The 21,323-nt window shown below is 46.5% G+C and overlaps 1 protein-coding gene across 3 annotated transcripts in view; it reads left to right on the top strand.

Moving 5' to 3' along the window:
• Positions 1-21,323, top strand: part of SCRIB (scribble planar cell polarity protein) — a 113,970-nt gene that overhangs the window by 72,547 nt on the left and 20,100 nt on the right. Inside the window, exons 30-37 of one of the 3 annotated variants that reach the window (XM_075704908.1) lie at positions 3,184-3,591; positions 8,836-8,904; positions 12,202-12,252; positions 12,864-12,905; positions 13,788-13,913; positions 15,292-15,399; positions 18,593-18,640; positions 18,869-19,034. In XM_075704908.1, coding sequence (XP_075561023.1) covers positions 3,184-3,591; positions 8,836-8,904; positions 12,202-12,252; positions 12,864-12,905; positions 13,788-13,913; positions 15,292-15,399; positions 18,593-18,640; positions 18,869-19,034 — 1,018 coding nt within the window. Of the gene's footprint in view, positions 1-3,183; positions 3,596-8,835; positions 8,905-12,201; positions 12,253-12,863; positions 12,906-13,784; positions 13,914-15,291; positions 15,400-18,592; positions 18,641-18,868; positions 19,035-21,323 lie in introns of all 3 variants that reach the window. The other 2 variants (XM_075704909.1, XM_075704910.1) reach the window with 2 other exon arrangements.

The raw sequence follows: 21,323 nt of genomic DNA on the forward strand, positions 1-21,323 counted from the left end.
ACAGAAAAGTATTGTCAGGAAAAGGTTTAATGTATTTTTAGCATCTCTTAGTGTAACTTAGTAGCTGGAAACAAGGGGAGAGCCAGCCCCACGCAAGCAGCTGCCTCTTTGCTGGACAGCCCGAGTGTTGTCCAGAGCAGAGCAGCATTTGGGAACTTGTGCCTTAGCAGTCCGTGTCAGCCCAGGAACGCCTGGCACTGGAATGTGGGGCCGAACAAGCTGGAATGCCGGGGCGTATGGGCGGCATCTATAAATGTCCCATTTCAGGGGAAGGGCCAATTGGTGCCCATGTTTATCTTTTTCCAGCTGTCATTTGCCCAGCCCTGTCTTTGCTCTGTTTGAAAAAATATGTCTGCCTAGATTGTGAGTACAGGGAGATACGGGCTTCAAGGACAGCAAGGTTCTGGCGTTCCTTTGGGAGCTGTACTTGGCCTATTTGGTGACTGCCTGGAAGACTCAGACACGGCCAGCAGAAAAGCATGTGGTTCAATTAACAGGTTGTCCATCTCCAGACAGTCTGACTGGATTAAGATGACTAATGCTATTGCCCCGTTCCCATAGTATTTTTCTGTTTCTTCCTGTCTCTAGGCCAACTTTCTGACCACGTACATTCTCCTCTGAACAGTGTCTACATATCTTTTGTTGTCATGTAGTCCCCTGCAAGTGTGACTTTCCTCACCCTGTTGAACAGGAGGAGGTGCAGACCTCTGTCATGACTGCTGTAAATTGCAGGTGGAATTTATCATGAGGGTGCCCCAAGAATTGCCCTTAAAGAAGGGGGCAGATGGTTGTCTATGTTGGATTAATCTGTATTGCTGTGTATTGGTCCTTTTGTGAGCAAGATTTAACAAAGGCTTACTGAGATGCAAGCCTGTTTTGTTTGTATACTTTTAAAACCCCAACTGAAAAATTCCAGTTGAAAGCAGCATGAGAATGCTCATCTCAGTGATGCCCTCTGGCTTGATCTAGCTTGAGGTCTGCAGAGTACCCAGTGCGCTACAACATCTTGATACTACCATCTCAGTAATAAAAGAGCTATTATAGTCTCTGTCTTCTGTACAGTACAGGCTTGAAAACCGTACCCATGAATGACTGCATCTAGCCACAGCAAAAAAAAAAAATTAAAAATCTAGTTTTGCTTTCTGGACTATAAGAAACGGAGACGACTTTGCTCAGTAGCGTGTCACCATGGTTGGTTAATTAACAATCTGACTTTCTAGTCTGAATCTAAACCTCTTCAATTTCTAGCCATTGATTCGTTCTCTGTACTTGTTTATTAGATTTAAAATTAGATTTGCTTCAGTGTCTGGGGCAAAGTGATGGATCAGAACTGCCAATGCATTTCTTCTGTATTTGCCTTGGAGGCTGCAGGGTAAAACATGATTGTCCTGTCTGCTAGACTGGGGAGTGACAGAGGCAATGCTGGCAAAAGCACACTGCATTGCCAAAATCTTTGCTTACCCAAAATAGAAATTGTTGCTTGTCTGATAAAAATAGCCCACTGTGAAGTAGAGGGAGCAAGGCATCCTGCACTGGAATACACTGCTGCAGCAGAAGCGCGGGAGATTAAAGCGAGGGGTAGATGAAGCTCAAATCCAGTCATGTCCATGAACAAAATAGGGATGGAGGCTCCCCATGGACTGTCAGACTTCATGCAGTCTTGGTGAGATGCCCATCTCCACAGCACCCTAAAAGTGGTGTTTACTTTTTCCCTTTGTGCGAAGCAAGGTAGACGGTGGTGGTGGGATTCACCTGGAACCTTGGTCGGTCAGTGTTTGTGCTCTTCTGCTTGGCAAGGGAAAGCGGCAGCTCTCCTGGAGGGGCCTGGCTGTAGGACCCACAAACCCACTTTGCGGTTGTGGATTGCTGGCAGCATTTTCATTACAGTATCACCAATGAACAAATAAGGTTCCTGAAAGTACTTTTTGCCTGGCATAACTTTATGTGCACTAGAGCTCTTGCTAGTGTAGTTTATGGCACTCTGGGAAAAGAAGGTTGGAATTTGGGGTTTTTTTGGTAGGGTTTCTTTACATGGGAAAGTCACATAGCTACAATAGCAACATTTCTAAGGGTAGCACAGGCTTCACTGTCTGAAGAAATATGATATGAGCCAGGGCTCTGCCAACCACTGCTTTAGTTTGGGTTGGGGTTGAGGGGTTAGGGGAGGGCCTCAGAAATTCCTGAGCCTCTCAGCTGCCATTGTAGTCACCAGCCCACCCAGCCCTTGAGAGCTATTTTTGTGAATGCTGCCGTGACACAGGAGTTGGAGAATGTGCTCTGAGCAGAAGAGGTCTTTCTGCTCCCTGGCAGGCACTTGGATAGAAGGAGATTTGATCGTTGCTCTCCGATTATCTCTACTTCCCTGAAGAAGGCTTTGGCTGGGGTAACAAACTCTCTTTTATAGCATTAAAAGAGGAAAGGTCAGTGCTTCATCTTGGATGGGTACAGTTGAGTCTAGGCAGAACTGGAGCTCTGTTTCAGTCTTGCCTTCAGTAAGAGCGCTCAAAGGGATCCATGCTCTGTTAGCTGTTATTTAGCTCTCTGTTACCTGTTGGTGTGTATTTTGATGAAGTGGGGCCGTAAAAGCATGTTTGTCCATGCAGGTGTGATGGAAATGCATGGGGTAGACGATATGGTGGTAAGTGTGTAACTTTATGGAAATGCATTGGAGCGACGTGAGAGGTGTTACTCTGTGTGACAGTGCTGGAACTACTTGAAAGTACGCTGGGGTGAGACAGTTGATGTTTGGCCACGTGATGGTGGAGTTGAATTGAGGATGTGCTGCAGTGAGATGGGAGAGGATGTGTGCTTGTGAGAGGACGTGTGCTTGTGCAGGTTTGGGCAATCAGTTTTGCTAGAGAGCAGCAGTGTTACTGGTGAGCTGCTGAAGTGCAGGCTGGAATGTGCATGAGAGCAAGAAAAGTGGAGGGAGTGTGTTTGTGCCTGTCAACTACTTGGTGTATGTATTGCCTGCTGACAGCAAGGTCCTCTCCTGGAAGTAGCATTTGGGATCACGAGATTGGTCGTAGAGTAGAAGAGAGGGAAGGGATGGTCGTGTGGGCATTAGTACTGGAATTCTTCTCTGCCCTGTCCTTCAGCAGCAGCAGCTGCTCTGTATTTTCTCCCTCCTCTCCTTTACTCTGTTCTCCTTATTTCTTTCTGATCCTTTTGTTTTCCTCTCAGCTTGTTCAGTATAATAAGGCCAGCTCCAGAATGGAGGGCGACTGCACTGTGCTGTCTCTGCCAGTGGCACAGGACAGCCAGGATTCATACCCAGAAACAGCTGCAGGCCCGATCATCGGAAGCGTGGCTGGCCTCCCTCAGGACCCTGCATCACCCGACAAGTGCGCGAGCGGGGCAGAAAAGCCCCAGCTAGACAAGCAGGATCCCACAGGTTGCCCCTTGTCCCAGGACCAGATGCCAGAGACGCCAGAGCAAGAGTGCATGATCGACTCTCAGCCGATCCTCTTCAGTGAGAACCCCTTTGTGGTGGCTAACCGCAGGGGGAAAGCAGCAGGCAAGGCTTGCCTGGGGGGCCCGCCCCTGGGCTATGGCAGGGGGGGAGTGCTGAAGACCAACCTTTACTCCAAGGCAAGCAGTCCCACAGCATGCTGTGTGTGGCATGCAATCACGCAGTTAAGGCCACCTGCATTCTACTAAACCCCTGCGCATGCACCAGACCCCGGATGCCAGGCAGCACGAGGCCTGTGCGGGGGCTGGTCCCACCTAACACGTGCTTCTCCAGTGTTGCGTGCAGAAGCTCTCGGTTGCCGATGGTCAGTGAATTGTCTTCCAGCCACTAATGTACCCCAGTTGTTGCTAAGTGTGGGTGCTGCCGAGCGCCTCTTTGAGGGGAGGCAGTGATGTCGGGCGACTTCCCCAGTGTCTCTTTGGGTGGGCAAGAGTCAGGCTAGGAGCAGCGGTGTTCCCTGTCTGCTGTGGTTGGGTTGGCATATATAAGCTGGCAGGGCTTACAGAAGAATGGTGGTGGTGTCACACTTATGTATCCGGGCCTGAACAAACACAGGTGGTTTTAGACTTCTGAAAACCAAGAGGCAGCACAGCTGACATAGTTAATCTGCAGCCCAGGAGAATGCTGTTCCTTGAAGTGGCACATTTCAATATATCTGGACTTTCAGATTTCAAGGCGGGACTTTGCTTTCCGCTCTGGGAAATCTGTTTGTATTTAACTTTCTCACTGTTGCACAGGAAACCTGTGGCAGAGCAAGGACTAGACCCAAAGATATTACATTCCAGATTAGCACCACGCTACTCTCCCTTTCTTCCTTTCTCAGCCTTTTAGGAGGTCTGAAAAGCAAGAGAAGCAAAACCACCACAAACATACTGCCCCCCCCCACACAAGAACAAACAAACAAACAAAACAACACCCAGCTATAGTTCTCTTAGATGTTTTTAGCCTAGTTCCTTGGTGACAATTTGTTTTTCACAGATGTGTGGGCAGATAAGCATAGAGCAAGGCATGTAGTTGAATCTCTGTAACCTCTCAGTATATTAAGAGTCAAAGGCTGTGGTTTGGACATCAGAGACATCCAGCTTTAGAGTTCAAAAGATCAAAAAAGCAGCAGTCACAGAGTACAGACCCTTTTTGAAGGTAGCCTTTATGCCAGATCAGCTGTCATCAGTCTGGAGGTGGGTGTCACAGTTAGCTGGAGCTAATTCCACGTTGTGGTCAAAAGGGATCAGTTCCCCCTGTCTGCATGTTCTCCTCCTGTGTGCTGACACCAGAACTGGAGCAGTTGTGTGTCAGCTGGGTTAGGGAGCTGAAGTCCCTGAAAAACAGTATTGTAGAACAGCCCCTTCCTTGGGGATTGGTAAGCTGCATGTGCCGGCACATGGGAAGACTTGGATAGCAGTAGCCAGAAGCAGGGTGAGCAAGAACACTCTTTGCAGTGGAGGCATGGAAGTAGATCAGTTGATACTGCTGCATTCTCTGTCATTGCAGTGCTAAGAAGGATCGGATGTTTTCTGTGCTCCAGTAGAAACTTCAGATCATGTCTCCTGGCTTGGTCAGTATAAATACCATTCCCCAAGGCTGAATTGAATCAAATTAACATGATTCACCAGTGTGTGGGTATGGTATTAATGATTGCAGGACCCTAGTTTTGCTTAAACAGTTCTCTAAATCCCAAATGACCTGTTTCCGTCTTTAGGCATCTAAAGTACTTTTGAAATCATGCTCCTTAGTCCTGTGAATAGGCTGCAGGTAATTATTGGGACTCTGCTCTCCTGTTGTAGCTGTTGGGGCTGGCTGTAGGCTGACTCAGTCTGAGCGTTGGGCTGATGGGATTGATCTGTCAGAGAAGGGAAAGAGCGTCTTCAGTCACAGGCTTGCTAAGCTGGTGAAGAGGGCTTTAAACAAAAGTTGCTGGGGGACAGGAACCTCAATCCATCCCACTCCTACCAGTTTGATGCCAGTGCTAGTAATAGATGCCCAGAGCCTGGAGCAGGATCACAGGTCAGCAGGAGAGCACCTGAAGAGCAGCACAAAGGAATTCCAGCCACTCCAGCCAGTAAGTCAGCTTGACTGGGGGCCCAACTTAAATGCCTCTATGCAAACGCACATAGCATGGGGAATAAACAAGAGAAGTTAGAGACGTGTGCATGCCTGCAGGGCTATGATCTTATTGGCATCACGGAGACATGGTAGGATGGCTCCTATGACTTAAGTGTTGGAATGAAAAGATACGGGCCTTTTAGGAAGGACAGGCAGAGGAGATGAGGAGGGGGTGTCACCCTCTATGTCAGTGATCAGCTGGAGTGCATGGAGCTCCACCTGGGGATGGATGAGGAGCCGATGGAGAGCTTATGGGTCAGGATTAAAGGGAGGGCAGGGACAGGTGACATTTATAGTGGGGGTCTGCTACAGGCTGCCTGACCAGGAAGACCAAGCAGATGAGGCCCTCTATAAACAGATAGGAGCAGCTTCATGTTCACAAGCCCTGGTCCTCATGAGGGACTTCAGCCACCCCAATATCTGTTGGAGGGACAACACAGCAGGGCATAAGCAATCCAGGAGGTTCCTGGAATGTATTGTTGATAACTTCCTTCTGCAAGTGACAGAGGAGCCAATGAGGAGAGGTGCTATGCTGGACCTTGTTCTCACTAAGGAGGGGCTGGTGGGGAATGTGAAGTTCAGGGGCAGCCTTGGCTGCAGTGACCAAGAAATGGTGGAGTTTGAGATCCTTAGGGCACTGAGGAGAGTGCATAGCAAGCTCACTACCCTGGACTTCAGGAGAGCAGACTTCGGCCTCTTCGGGGATCTGCTTGGTAGAGTACCATAGGATAAAGCCCTGGAGGGAAGAGGGGCCCAAGGAAGCTGGTTAATATTCAAGGATTACCTCCTCCAAGCTCAGGAGTGACAATCCCAACAAAGAGGAAGTCAGGCAGAAACACCAGGAGGCCTGCATGGATGAACAAGGAGCTTCTGGACAAAATCAAACACAAAAAGGAAGCCTACAGAGGGTGGAAGCAAGGACAGGTAGCCTGGGAGGAATACAGAGAAATTGTCCAAGCAGCCAGGGATCAGATTAGGAAAGCTAAAGCCTTCATAGAATTAAATCTGGCCAGGAATGTCAAGGACAACAAGAGAAGCTTCTATAGGTACGTCGGTGATAAAAGGAAGACTAGGGAAAATGTGGGCCCTCTCTGGAAGGAAATGGGAGACCTGGTTACCCAGAATATGGAGAAGGCTGAGGTACTCAACAACTTTTTTGCCTCAGTCTTCACCAGCAAGCGCTCAAGCCACACCGCCCAAGTTGCAGAAGGCAAAGGCAGGGACTGGGAGAACGAAGCACTGCCCACTGTAGGAAAAGATCAGGTTTGAGACCATCTAAGGAACCTGAAGGTGCACAAGTCCATGGGACCTGATGAGATGCATCCGCAGGTCTTGAGGGAACTGGCGGATGAAGTTGCTAAGCCACTATCCATCATATTTGAGAAGTCGGGGCAGGTCGGTGAAGCTCCCACATAACCCCCATTTTTAAAAAGGGAAAAAAGGAAGACCCAGGGAACTACAGGCCAGTCAGTCTCACCTCTGTGCCTGGCAAGATCATGGAGCAGATCCTCCTGGAAACTGTGCTAAGGCATATGGAAAATAAGGAGGTGATTGGTGACAGCCAACATAGCTTCTTTAAGGGCAAATTGTGCCTGACAAATTGGTGGCTGCCTACGACAGGGTTACAGTGTTGGTGGATAAGGGAAGAGCAACTGATGTCATCTGCCTGGACTTGTGCAAAGCATTTGACACTGTCCCACACAACATCCTTCTCTCTAAATTGGAGAGACATGGATTTGACTGATGGACCACTAGGTGGATAAGGAATTGGCTGGATGGTCATACTCAGAGAGTTGCGGTCAACTGCTCAATGTCCAAGTGAAGACCAGTGTCAAGTGGCATTCCTCAGGGGTTGGTATTGGGACCGGCGCTGTTTAACACGTTTGTTGGCAACATGGACAGTGGGACTGAGAGCACCCTCAGCAGGCTTGCTGATGACACCAAGCTGTGTGGTGTGGTTGACATGCTCGAGAGAAGGGATGCCATCCAGAGGGACCTTGACAGGCTGGAGACGTGGGCCTGTGCAAATCTCATGAAGTTCAACGAGGCCAAGTGCGAGGTCCTGCACCTGGGTTGGGGCAATCCCAAGCACAAATACAGGCTGGGCGGCGAATGGATTGAGAGCAGCCCTGAGAAGGACTTGGGGGTACTGGTGGATGAAAAGCTGGGCATGAGCCAACAATGTGTGCTTGCAGCCCAGAAGGCCAACCATATCCTGGGCCGCATCAAAAGAAGCATGGCCAGCAGGTCAAGGGAGGTGATTCTCGCCCTCTACTCTGCTCTCATGTGACCCCACCTGAAGTACTGTGTTCAGCTCTGGGGCCCCCAACATAAGAAGGACATGGACCTGTTGCAGCAAGTCCAGAGGAGGACTCACCTGTCCTGTGAAGACAGGCTGGGAGAGTTGGGGTTGTTCAGCCTAGTGGAGAGAAGGCTTCAGGGAGACCTTATTGCAGCCTTTCAATACTTAAAGGGGGCCTACAAGAAAGTTGGAGAGGGACTTCTTACGAGGGCATGTAGTGATAGGACAAGGGGTAATGGCTTTAAACTGAAAGAGGGTAGATTTAGATTAGATATAAGAAATTCTTCACTATGAGGGTGGTGAGGCACTGGAACAGGTTGCCCAGAGAAGCTGTGGATGCCCCATCCCTGGAGGTGTTCAAGGCCAGGTTGGATGGGGCTTTGAGGATTCTGGTCTAGTGGAAGGTGTCCCTGCCCATGGCAGGGGGTAGGAACTAGATGATCTTTAAGGCCCCTTCCAACCCAAACCATTCTATGATTCTATAGGTTCCTGTGGAAGGGGTGTCTTTCCTACTCTGGGCTACTCGTGAAGGTCTTACCAGTAGGCCAACAGCAATGGATGTGGCTGGGGATGAATCTTGTCTCCTTTCAGTTGGGAATAGCTTTTTTTGCTCAGTGACAACAGGAGGTTTGCCTAGACTGTGGCCCAGTCTGTTGAGGGCTAAAGAGAAGTTAGGGGGAGAGGATTCCTGGGGATGTTTTACAAGGCAGAAGGCTTTAAGCGTTTTCAGTTGGCCTTGCAGCGTGTTTGGATATGTCAGTTCCAATGTTTAATGTTATTTCCCTGCTGTTTCTAGCACTTTTTGCAAGTTTCTGCCGTGTGACACCTGCTGTTGGGCCCAATGCTAACTCTGCTCTCTGCGGTGAGGTGGCTGGATGTCAGTGGTCTCAAAGCTAAGGGAGAGGCATGGACGTTGCTGCTCTACAGTAACTATCTAGCTTTGTCTTCTCTCTTTCAGGCTCCTGCAGGCGAGTCTGGGACAGGAAATTCCAGACGTGAAACCCCCTATTCTCCTAGTAATCAGCAGGTGAGACTGCCCCCAGGACAGGCGATACGGGGAAGGGCAGAGGCATGCTTCCAGGGTAAGACGGCACCAGGGCGGAGGAAGCCGAGTAGGATTTCCATCCTTGAGAGTGATACCTTTGAGGTGGAGAGGTATCTATCACAGGAGGCAACTAGAGAACTAGTGGAAGAACTCTGCTCTTTCAAAATGTCTCGGACACCCAGGAGTATAATTAGCTAGTCATAAACTCAGTGGAAAGTTACTGCTACCGCTTAATGAGCAGGGGAGCACCTACAGTGACTACAAAATGGTAGTTGTCTGTCTTTTGAGAATGGCCTTACCAACACCTTATACAGAGACTATTTAATTCTGGCAGTTGGTATGTCAAAAGAAATGGAGAAGTCAGGATTTGGAGAATCATCTCAGGTCTGTAAACCAGTGCTACTCAGAGAGATTCCTAGTTCTGTTTGTGATGCTGCCAGCAACCCACATCAGCTGTTCAGAAGAAAATGGAAGGATCCTGCAGCAAACAATTATAGGTTAGCCTACCCTTAGGAAATGATTTTCTAAACCCCTTTGGTTAGAGGCCAGCTTTCACTCTGAAATGGGAAGTTTCCTTATTTCTTGTAACTATTGATTTTTTTGGGGGGGGGGGAGTAAAGCATTACCTATTCTCACTAGCCGTTCTTATTTTTCATATCAACTCTGATCTTTTCTTTTAAATCTTGTTAATTCTTTGATTTCACTTTTCATCCTGTGGCAATACGTTTCACAAGTTAGTTGAGCCTTTTGAAGTTAAATACTCTTAAATGGGTTTTCTTAAATTTTCCCTTCACAGTCATTACATGTTACTGGTTTTTATATTAGGGGCCTGGAATGAACTGACAATTGTACTTTGTACTCCATCCTTAGTCATTTTGTGACTTGCATTCTTTTTGGAGTGCAACTGCTCTCCAATTACTTGGTCCCGCTAGCTCTGGCACATACCTGATCTTTAGCTGAGTCATTTCAGTTCTCTAAGCTGGACAAAAGCTGTCTACCTTTTTGCTAGGTTAGTTCAGCCTAGTGAGATGAATTGCATCGTCTTGGGGTGAGGTGACAACACTGAGGAGAAGGGTCAGGACCATGTGGCTGGGAGCAGTGAATAGGGCAGTGGAGCTGTAGTGAGCAACAGTTCAGTCCATCTTGGATTGCTTCCTTGGCCTATCTTGCATCTGCCTCAGTTCTTAGATCCTTTGAAATTGAGTAACCACCAGGGACACAATAAGATTAGAAGGTATTATTCATTATAGTAATACTGTTTCAATCCTTTCTCTTCCAGCTGCATACATTTACTTGCTTTTCTGACAGCAGTTGCATACTGATTGGAGGTTTATTTTGGGCTGTCTGTCTGTAAGTTTTCCTTTTACCACAAGTGCAAATTTTCTTTGAGATTGGGTTCTTTCTACCCAGAAGGAATGGGGTGGGGATGATACTCCTCATTCTACAATAGAGCAAATTAATATCTAGAGCTCTTTCTGTCTTTAAAGATCCTCAGCTCTCAGTTGAAAAAGAAGCCTGAATCCCAAAGGGTGGCCCTGTAGCTGCTCATAGAATGATTTAGGATGGAAGGTCTGGTCTAAGACCACACTCAGAGCAGGTCCAATTAGATCAGGTTACTCAAGGCCATGTCCAGTTAAATTTTGAATACCTTTAGAGATGGAAAGTCTGTATCTTTCTAGATGCCAGCTCCAATATTTGACTACTCTTGTTATGATTTTTTTTTTTTAAACTTGTATTTGGATGGAATGTCCCTTGTTCCAATTTGTCCTAGGCAACTTTTGTAGTACCCCTGATGTTTTTGTTTATCAGTGTTTTGGCATTGGAGGTTCACTGCCAACGTCCTTGCCACTAGCAACCCTCTGGCTATAATGCCACCTGCTCTTCTAACTCAGGATGGGCTTGCTTAGTGATAAATTGTTTGTCTTTAGAATCTAATGGTTTGCCATTATCCAGTTCCTGTGGCAACACTGACTGCTTTGTCTTCTCATAGCAGTCACTGCTCTGACAGTGAAAACTTCCCAGGTGACTACTCACTCTCTCCTCTGTGGGCTCTGAGAATAAACAAGGTCTCACTAATGCATTCTATGGAGTTCAGAGCGCCCCAGGAGCATTTTTGCAGATGCAGGCATTTGCCTTTCCCATTTTAAGTTGGATGTCTCAAATTCCCTGTTATGTAGTACTTGCTATAATTTGTAGTCTGTCACTTGAGGTTTTTAGTATTGTGAATTCTCTGTAGCTTGAGCAACATACAGAATAATCTATATAGCTTTTTTCTTGCTTTTTTATCTCTTTGTTCAGAGATGCGTATGCCATGAGAGATTCTATGAATTTCTTAAAGCATTTATAGCCAATTTCATTACTTTGTCCTTTATTTTAGCCTTTTGAGGTCTTCAGCAGGTTTGCTCACTGCTTTTGTTTCTGAGATCTAGTCTGTGTGTCATTTTGATAGCCTTTTTTCCTTACTTGGTCTATGGCTGTTACAAATTAGCGACTCTGGCAGGTGTTCTTGAAGATGCCTTGTTGTCGCAAGGCTGAGCTGTTAGTCTTGCTAGTGGCATTCTCAACCCTGCATTCTGTACCTGAGCTTTCTGTCACATTTACATGATTTAATACTTTTTGGATCAGAGCCTTCCGCAGAAGTCTTCTGCATGTCAGGTCAGGCTGTACCTGGTAGATTTAGTTCTCTCTAGACAGTGAATGTTATACAAAAATGGAACAGGTCCAACAGGTAATACTGAAGGACACAGGGCAGTCACCAGCCTTGTGGCTTGTACGTTTTCTGGGAATTCAGGAGACTTGACCTTCAGGTTGTTGCTCCGGAGTATAGGTTCCAAGGAATTGCATCGCTAATTCTCTGCTGCCATCTATTTCCAATGTAAATTCTTTGGTTTTGACATCTTGTAGTCCAGCCAGAATTTATAGGCTTATTTCAGAGCTCTCGGAGAATTACTGAGGGGAATTAATTCTTTGTCCCGAGGCTGGTGTCATGATGGGCTTGCCTGGCCTTGAGTTCTGCAAGCTTCTGGTGGGGGAGGAAGCAGGCGGGGGGAGGAAGGAGGTGTTCATGGTGGGTCTGTGTGTGCGTGCCAAGGAAGGCCGAGGGCCTTTCTCCGTGGCAGGCAGCAAGGAGCTGTGTGGGGACGCTGACAGCTCTGAGTAACTGCAGTCGCTGTGCTGGGAAAGGTGCTTGTCTCAGCCTCTCACACGGAAAACCCGGTCTCTTCATTTTCTCTCCCATTCTCTCCCCTGACGATCCTCCCTGGTGTTGCCCCTCTCCAGACGCCTGCAGCGCCTCGGCCTGCTCACCTCTCAGGCAGGGAGACCCGCTTTGTAAGTGCCTGTTGGTGTGCAGTGTCCGCTGCTGCTCCGCGCTGCTGTCACCCGGCACCGCTGCTCTTCGCCCCTTCCTCCTGCTCCGCGTTCCCTGGCTCTGGGGCTTGGTGCGTGCCAAGGGCTTGCTGCAGAGAGCAGCGCCCGGGGCGGCAGGCCAAGGCGCGAGAGGCTGTTCCCTACCAGCCGCTGCTGAGGCAGCACCTGCGAACGCTTCCTGGCAGAGCAGCTGTGGTGCTGATGGCTTTGCTCAAGCTCAGTAGCAAGTGCAGAGGGCAGGGGATGTACCAAAGGGCCAGGACCGGCTGAGCTGGAGCGGAGATGGGGGAGGCGGGGGCCAGTGCCCAGGGACTGCAGAGGGAGTTGTGAGCGCCTTCGCACATGGCAGAGGAACTGGGAGAAGCTCTTGTGGGTGGGCTCTGGACTGCTCCCCACGTGAAGAAGAAGGTATGGTGGGGGTTAGTGTGGGACTTGAGGGCTTTTCCCTGCACAAGGCAGGTGGCGGGACAGGGGTTAGGGTTGAGAGTTTTGTGTTTCTTTTTGCGTGGAGCAGGGTAAACTAAAGGTTTCCGGTACTGACTCTAAATTTACATCTGTATTTCTCATTTCAGGCTTCTATTAACTTCATTACATCACAGGATGACAATAAATCAGTAAGTACATCTGCCATGAGACCTTATTGTAGTGTCCCTGTGCATTCTCCAGCACACAGAGCTTGCCTCTTCCGTGTGTGCTCGCTTCCAGCCCTGCAAGTCTCACTGTTGGCTCTTATTCTGTCCTCTTCAGTCTTCCACTATACCTCAAGTTTCTATGTATGCACTAAGTCTTAAATATTGTCAATTTGAAAACTTGATGCATGTGTTTTTGCAGCTTTTAGTCCTGTTTACCCTTGCAGCTTTCACTCATGTAGTTTTTGCTGGCCTACTCAATTCCTGCTTCTGTGCTCTTTAGTATTAGATGCTTTGTTCACTTCCACACAGCATCCAACAGTGATGACATCTAGGTCAAATCTCAGACTCTTGTCTCCGCTCTTATGTCTGCATTTCTAACTGGAGCCCTAGCTGGGTCTCAGTTAATTTTCATCCCCAGCTTTTGCCGATACCTGTTCCTGGCTGATGTTTCCCTATTGCATCTCCCATTCATGATGCTTACGTTCTCCAAGCTTTGACATATTCATGCCATACCCCTCTGACCCTTGCAGCTGCTACTTGTATGGCAGATTCTTCCTTGTGTCCTGGCCTTCTCTGTAACCCATTGGTCCTGTCATGACCCTGACTTGTCTGAATCTCTTTTCCTGTCCAAAATACTTGCACCAGAGGCATTGTTTGGTGTTTGCTTCAGTAGTTCTCCTTCCCAGTCTGGTAGCTGGAGTCAGCAGCACAGCTGAGGAATTGAGCTCAGGTGCATGGATTTGTCTTATTTACTTGCATGGCAGAGACATCTTGCTGCCCTAACTGCTCATTTCTCTCTCTCTCTCTCTTCCCCTGCCACCTTCCTCTGCATTTCCCCCTGTTATGTGGTATTGACACAAGCAGACCAAGCCAGGCGTCATTCAGCCTCTTTCCCGAGTGCGACAAAATGCTGCCTCACATAATTCGGAGGACGGGGACAGCCCCAATCCTTTCCAGCAACCTGAGCTGTGCTTCAATATCCAGAACTCTGTAAGTGGCCTGCAGTTCCTTCTTGCTAAGCTATGTCTATCTGCCCTAGGTTGCTATAGTGCCGCTTTTTCTGGTGGGTAGGCTGAACACACCCTTCCCAGTGGTGCTTTGGTAGTTTAAAGATCACATGCCTTAGCTAAGACCAGCTAAGGCTGGTCGTGTTTATGCATCAGTCTGGATGCCCTGGGTAAGAGCCCATACTCTTCACAAGTAGAGTCACATCCCATTCATTTTTCTAATATAGATGAGCCTTACCAGCCTGCCTGGTGTCTTCACTTACCCATTCAAGAAGTTAGCACTGTTGAAACTGTATTGTGGCTGAAATCCCTAGAGCAGTTACAGTTTTAGATTCTTATTTATGAGGTGTTGGGTTCTGTTGAGGCATAAATCTTTCAGAACCTTTGTCTGTCGACGTCTTGCATCTTGGAGCAAGAGCCAATATCATCTTGCTGATAATAAATTTTATGATTTGCAAAATTATTCTTTTTGAAAGTTTCATATTCCCTGGGCTGCATGTTGATGGGAGAGAAAGATTCAGGTATTTTGGTCTTTGTCACGACAGAAGACTTGTATACCTGCAATATAGCCCTTCTCTTTTTATTGAAGCTTGTATGACATGATACCAAATTAAAGACCTGATTTGCAGACAAACAGCTATATATAATCCATGTAATTGGCCAAGTTTCACATATTTTACAATCTCTTCTGATCTTGATATGCTGTTCTTTAGCCTGTGCAGAAGGGAACGTCATCAAACAACATAATTTAGCCTCAGTCCAGGACAAAGAAAAACCACAAACACCTGAAACCGAGTTAGTGCAGCTAGAGGGATTGAAGGAGTGAAGCAGCTACAGGGGATTTGCTTTTTTACTAGAGAGCAAATCTAGAAAGGAAGTTGGTGGTGTCATTTCCCCTCTACTCCCGTTCATTTCTGTGATGCTTTGAAGCAGGTCATCCCAAGTCTTCTTCCTCCCTGACTGTGATAGGAGGGGTCACAGGGAAGATGGTGAGGAAAAGACCAGCAAAGACAAGTGACAAGCAGTAGGAGGGTCCTCTTGGACCTTATCAGATGTTTCTCAGTAAGTGGAATTCTGTGAAGGGAAAATTTGAGATCAAAGGCAGGTCTTCTCCAGATTATAGATCCCTGAATGGGTTGCCACTTTAGTTTAGGAGACTGTGACCATTAGCCCTGAAGTGTGTAGAAGTACACAATGGTCATTTAATAAACAGAAGTACAACAGCCACTGCAAGAAATAAATGAGACTTACATATTCCACTCTTCAGGCTTTGCAGGCTGAGAGCTGTGCTGTGTTTCCCCCATGTTTGTTTTTTTTATAACATCTGTGGTTATCTTCACCTTCCCTCTCTGTCCCTGTAGCAAAAGCCACCTTCACCACCCTCTCCTGACGAGATCCCCATCAACGTCAAGCAAGCATACAAGACCTTTGCAGCAGTGCCCTTGTCACACCCTCTGCTTGAGACACAGGTAACTAGTGCTGGCTGGGGAGGATGTTACACAAACAGAAGACTGAGCATTGCAGGTGAGCAAGGGAAGTGTGAGAAAAGGAAGAAGGTAGTGATTTGTTTCCTCCAAACAAAGCTGTCATGAAGGAGGGGCATGTTGAGGTCCCTTTGGAAGCTGGAGTCTGTTCATGTTGTGGACAGTCACCCTGCAGAGTCCTGTCCATAAACATACCAAGTCCTGAAAGCTCATTGAATTTTTCATGTTGCTGTTTTTCTCCCCGGCCATTAGGGTGCTGTTCTGATATGAAGAATCATTCTGAACTTCCAGAGTCCAGGGTCAGGCTAAACCTGTTCTGGGAAATTTTTTTATTAGATTTTGATCTTTAACTTAATTGGAACCAGTCCTTTTCCCCTCCATGGATTTGAATCATGGAACCATTCAGGCTAGATGAGGTGGATCTGGAGGTGATCTGCCTCGGTCCTCCATGCAAAACAGGGCAACCACTGAAGTTGTAGGAGGTTGCTGAGGCCCAGTCCACTTGAGTTCTGAATTTCCAAAAATGGAGATTCTGAGGTTACTGTGGGCAATCTCTTCCAGCGTATGACCATCTCTGCTGGTTTTTCTTCTATGTGTTTTATCAGAGCTTCTTTTACCGCAACTTGTGTCTGTTGCCTCTCATCCTTTTGTTGCGCACCTCTGAGAAGTCGGACCTTGTGCTGTGTAACCCCCCTCTAGGAAGTTGAATACAGGCATTAGATTCCCCTTTCCTGAGCCTCCTCTTTTCCAGGCTGAACAAGCACAGCCTTCTGAGCCTGTTTTCAAATGTCACGTCCTGCAGCCCCCTAAATCACTTTGATGGTCTTCCACTTGACATGCTGTAATTTGTTAGTGGCATTCTTGTACTGGGGAGCTCCAAACTGGGCACGCTGCTCATGGAAGTGCTGAATAGAGAGGAAGGATTGCTTCCCTGGACCTGCTGGCTGCACTCCAGCAGCCCAGTATGTGGCCAGCCCTTACTCTGCAAAGGCATTGTCCTGACCTGTGTTCAGCGTGCTGTTGAGGCATCACCCATGCTGTCTTCCCTGCCTGTGCTTCCAGAAGAGCTTGTATCCATGCATGGCAGTACTCCAGTTAGGCGAGATCTCTGGAGCTGTCTGTTTGTAGACAATCATACTGTCACTTCATTTACTAAACTAAAGAAGCAAAACACTGTCCACTTTGACACCTCGTGTTTGGAAAGGTCCTGTATTCTCTTAATCATCTTGCTGCTTTCCTTTTCACGTGTTCCTGTCTGAATTCTTGCTGGCACATCTTTGATGCAAATGAGAGATCCTATTTCACAGATTTCTTTTTACTGTGGTACTGTTTGTCTGCTTGGTTTTTTTCTTTCTTTCTGAATCTCAATTGACAATACCTTTCCTTACATGTCAATAGGTCACACTCGCCTTTTTCATAATCATGCTACGCTGGGAGCTATGGCTATTCTGCAGTGACTTGTGACGACAACTTTGTGTTATATCTAAGCTAATCCTGTCCTCCCACTGTCACCTTGTCCTGCATTGGTGCTCATCTGGCCTCATATTGATCTGGTTTGGTAAATTAATATAGATCACAGATCTTTCTTTACTGTTGGTAGGGTTGATTTTTGGCCATTTTAGCTTTATAGACTGATTTACTTGGAGTTAGATGACTGTCAGTAGAAGCTCAAGGAAGTTGTTAGCTAAGTCCAGGATGAAAAGGAATTGGAACTTGTCTCTGTTGGCATCTGTGACCCACCAGATGACCTAAGTTCATGAGTCAGATTGTATCTTGTACACAGGTGACTTCTCCAGCTTCAAAGGCTCTAGCTGATGGATCGTGGCTTAAGAAACAGTTACTGATCCTGAAGTAGATCACCTTGTATTTTGCACTATTAAATTAAATTCTTTTCATCCTCCTCAAATCAACCTGTCATTCCAGGATGATACTCCAAACTATTTTGAATTTTGACAACGCTTGTTCCCATTCAGCGGAGTGGGATGAATGAAATAATTTGCAGAGGTCTCAGACAACTCTGCATTTCTGTGAATCTGTCTTTGCCATTCACAAATTTTATTTACACCTTCCTGGTTTCTGAGTCAAATTTGGCAGTGAAAATGTTAAGCAAGGTTGGCCACAAAACTGATCTTTGAAGTCTCGGACAAATCTATGCAGTTCCTTTGTTTCAAAAATTATTTGTATTATCAAAGAAGGATATTAGATTAATCTTCATTGCACCTGCTCCATTCAAATTATTTTTGCCTGCTTCTTGATTTTTTTTAAGAATATATTAGCTATTTTTTAGACATGAACTGCCACCAAATTAAACAAGTCAATTAAAAATCCATGCTTGTCAGACTTGCAGTTTCAACAGTCATTTCACTGAACAGTGATTATCTTGTCCCTGCAGGGGAGTGTATTGAGCTCTTAGGTTTTCTTCTGTGTTAGCAGCAATAATTTGTATTTCCAGACATTTGCTTCTTAGCTAGAAGCTTTTTTCCTTTCTTTTTTTCATTCTTACCTTCTCTATTATTGTGTTCCTTACTTAGATAAAATTAAAACTTTCTGTTAGTTTTTGAAGTGTGTTTGAATAAAGTTAAAAGTAGTCTACTTGCTCTCTTCTTGTGGTTCCTTTTCATTTGTATAATTAAAAAACTTTCATATTTTTAATAACTTCTTGGCAGTTCTCATTTTACCCTTACTGATTTCTGGTTCACAGATGGATTTTGTGGTCAATTTCTTTTTCTGCCCCCTGTAGTTCTACTCATCCAATAGTCTGTTATTTATTCTGGTAAATATGGATTTCTTTCTTTCCTGACAGTGTTTCCACTTCTTAGAAGTCAATTTTCGATAGTTGCGTCTTTGATTTAAAGAAAGTCTAAGCTTCCTCCGTCTTAAGCTAAGCTCTCTGCTCCTGTTCTTCACCTCTTTCCCTATGTTTTTCAGTTTCTGCCCTTTTAAAAGTTGTCACCATCTGTTTCTGTTTAGCCCTCAATTTAAATCCTTATTACTCATGATTGCCAAGCCTAAGGTGGCATTGGCTTGTGTTAATTCTGGGACTGTTTTGTGAACCAGTCTGTCAGCTAATGTCTGGGACTGCTGCTGTCTGTGTGGCGTTGGTGACACTTGGCTGGAGGGCAGGAGTGGCGATAGAAAGCTTTCTTTTTAGAACGTGCCTGTTTCTCTGTATTCCTAGGAATTGCCTGGTCAGACCAGCACAGAGAATCCCAAAACTGCCCTGGAGGTGAGTTCTGGTGGCTGGAGCTGGAAGCGGGATCGGGACTCACAGAGGATTCAGGCTTTCGGGGCTGTGGATGTGGAGACAGGATCACAGCGTGGGCACACAGGGGAGGGCGAGGGAGGGTGTGGAGCACGTGGCTGGGGTGAGCAGGTGCGGGGCACGCGCTGGGGGAGATGTGGGGAGGGAGCTTTGGTTTGGTGGCTCTGGGCAGTGCCGGTGTGGCTCTCGCAGGTGGCCGCGCACAGCCCCAGCGGACTGCACAGCCCTGAGCAGAGATCCTTCCGTGAGAGGCAGAAGTATTTCGAAATTGAGGTGAAGCAACAGCAGATGGATAAGCCTCCCAAGCGTGTCTCCTTGGTAGGAGAGGATGACCTGAAGAAAATGAAAGAAGAGGAAGGTATGTTGGAATCTGTGTAAGGAAATTTGGTCTGTTAAGTGAATCCTTTCTCCATGGGAGGCATGAGAGAGCACACACACCAGAAATCCAGCGCTTGCAAAAGCCCATGGGTTTGAAGTAAGTGAATGTTAAGGAGTTTTGTGGATGGTCCACTGTTACTACGTGGACTTGGTGGAAGTGCTGTGGTGCCAGGGTTTCCTGTAGTTGGTAAACACTTCAATAAAATTTTAAAAAGCTACTACAAATGATGATGTTTCTTTGTAAGCTGCCCAGGCTGACATGTAGCAACATGGGGTTGCCCGTGGCATCCTTACATGCTGTATGACAGCAGAGCTTTTACTGCTCAGTATGCTGCTCTGATTTTGCACAGGGCTTGCAACAGGAGGGAAAATTATTGCTATAGTTTTTGATGTAATTTCCTCCTGCTTGAGAGTTGTTTTGAAAGGGGATGAGGAACGATGTTAAGTGGAAAAAAGGGCTTCTGAAATCCTGTCACGTTCCATAAGAAAATACAGCTGGGATTGGACTTCTGGGTTTGGGAGCTGTGACTCTGTTGCTTGCAAAGATTATCATAGAATTTCTTTTGTAAATTGTTGGATTATGGGTTTGGTTTTTGGGGGAGGTGTCATTTTATAAATAGCTAGTCTTCTCTTTCCAACCTTCCCTCCTATATTCCTGTTCAGAGGCTGTTTCTGAATTTGTCCAGAGCATTAGAAACCTTCTCATTTTCACTTAGTAGTTCAGGAATATGGATACATTTTAAGGCAAAAGAAAGCTCATAAAAGATAGAAAGGAAGGTAAGAAAAAGAAATTGCAACTTGTCATTTTGGGATCACAGGAAGTTATCTGGGTAAGTCAGACTCTTACTGTTGGCTAAAAGAGATGTTAGGAGACTCAAAGATCAAGATACAAAGTATGGAAGGAGAAACTATAGAGTAATGACGAGTTTCAGGCTTGCATTTCAGCTTGGTTTGAGATTTGCTAAGTGAGGTAGATGAGGAGAAACACCACCTCTAATCAGGATATCTCTTGAGTACTGGAATTAAAAAAAAAAAAAAAAAAAAAAAAAAAAATCCCTCTGGGGAAGAGAGATCCCATGGTGAAGATTGTCCAGACAATATGATGATTGGGATGAAACATCCCAATTGAATATCTCAAAGTAATAAGTTACATTATCTGGATCTTTGCAGTTCCAGCACTTACACAAAGATTTCTGCTGCTTTGGGCTCCCACTGCTAGCAAACTGCAGCATTAGAAATTTCAGCATATAGGCACACCTACTTGCACAAGTGTTCTGTTTGCATTTGTTTATTTTAAAAACATTTAATAAAAGAGGCCAAGCAGCATTCTAACTTCGTAGTTATGGTAGACAGGTCAGAACAGAATAGAATATTTCATAGAATTATAGAATTGTTTAGGTTGGAAAAGACCTTTGAGATCACCCAGTCCAACCATTAACCTGACATTACCAAGTCCACCAGTAAACCAGTTAAGGGTAGAGTAGCAATTTCATGTTTCCTGGCTTGGTGGCTGGATTATTTATAATGAAAGTAGAAACTAGGAATCATCAAGATTGGAAAGGACCTCTAAGATCATCAGTCCAATCATTAACCCAACACCATCATGCCCAGTAAACCATGTCCCAGAGTGCCACGTCTGCCTGGTTTTTGAACACTTCAGCTGGAAGGGGCCTACAACGCTCACCTAGTCCAACTGCCTGACCAGTTCAGGGCTGACCAAAAGTTAAAGCATGTCGTTAAGGGCATTGTCCAAATGCCTCTTAAACACTGACACGCATGGGGCATCAACCACTTCTCTAGGAAGCCTGTTCTACTGTTTGACCACCCTCTCGGTAAAGAAATGCTTCCTAATGTCAAATCTGAACCTCCCTTGATGCGGCTTTGAGCCATTCCCAGGCGTCCTGTCCCTGGATCCCAGGGAGAAGAGATCAGCACCTCCCTCTCCATGTCCCCTCCTCAGGAAGCTGCAGAGAGCAATGGGGTCGCCCTTCAGCCTCCTTTTCTCCAAAACAGACAAACCCAGAGTCCTTAGCAGCTCCTCACAGGACATGCCTTCCAGCCCTGTCACCAGCTTTGTTGCCCTCCTCTGGACCCAGTCGAGTACTTTAACATCCTTCTTAAATGATGGGGCCCAGCACTGCACACGGTACTCAAGGTGAGGCCGCACCAATGCAAGTACAGCGGGATAATCACCTCTTTTGACCAGCTGGTTATACACACCCTGGGATGTGGTTTGCCCTCTTGGGTGCTCCTGTTGAGCCTGCTGTTG

This window comes from Pelecanus crispus, chromosome 2 (assembly GCF_030463565.1).
Source record: "Pelecanus crispus isolate bPelCri1 chromosome 2, bPelCri1.pri, whole genome shotgun sequence".
Taxonomy (NCBI): Eukaryota; Metazoa; Chordata; class Aves; order Pelecaniformes; family Pelecanidae; genus Pelecanus; species Pelecanus crispus.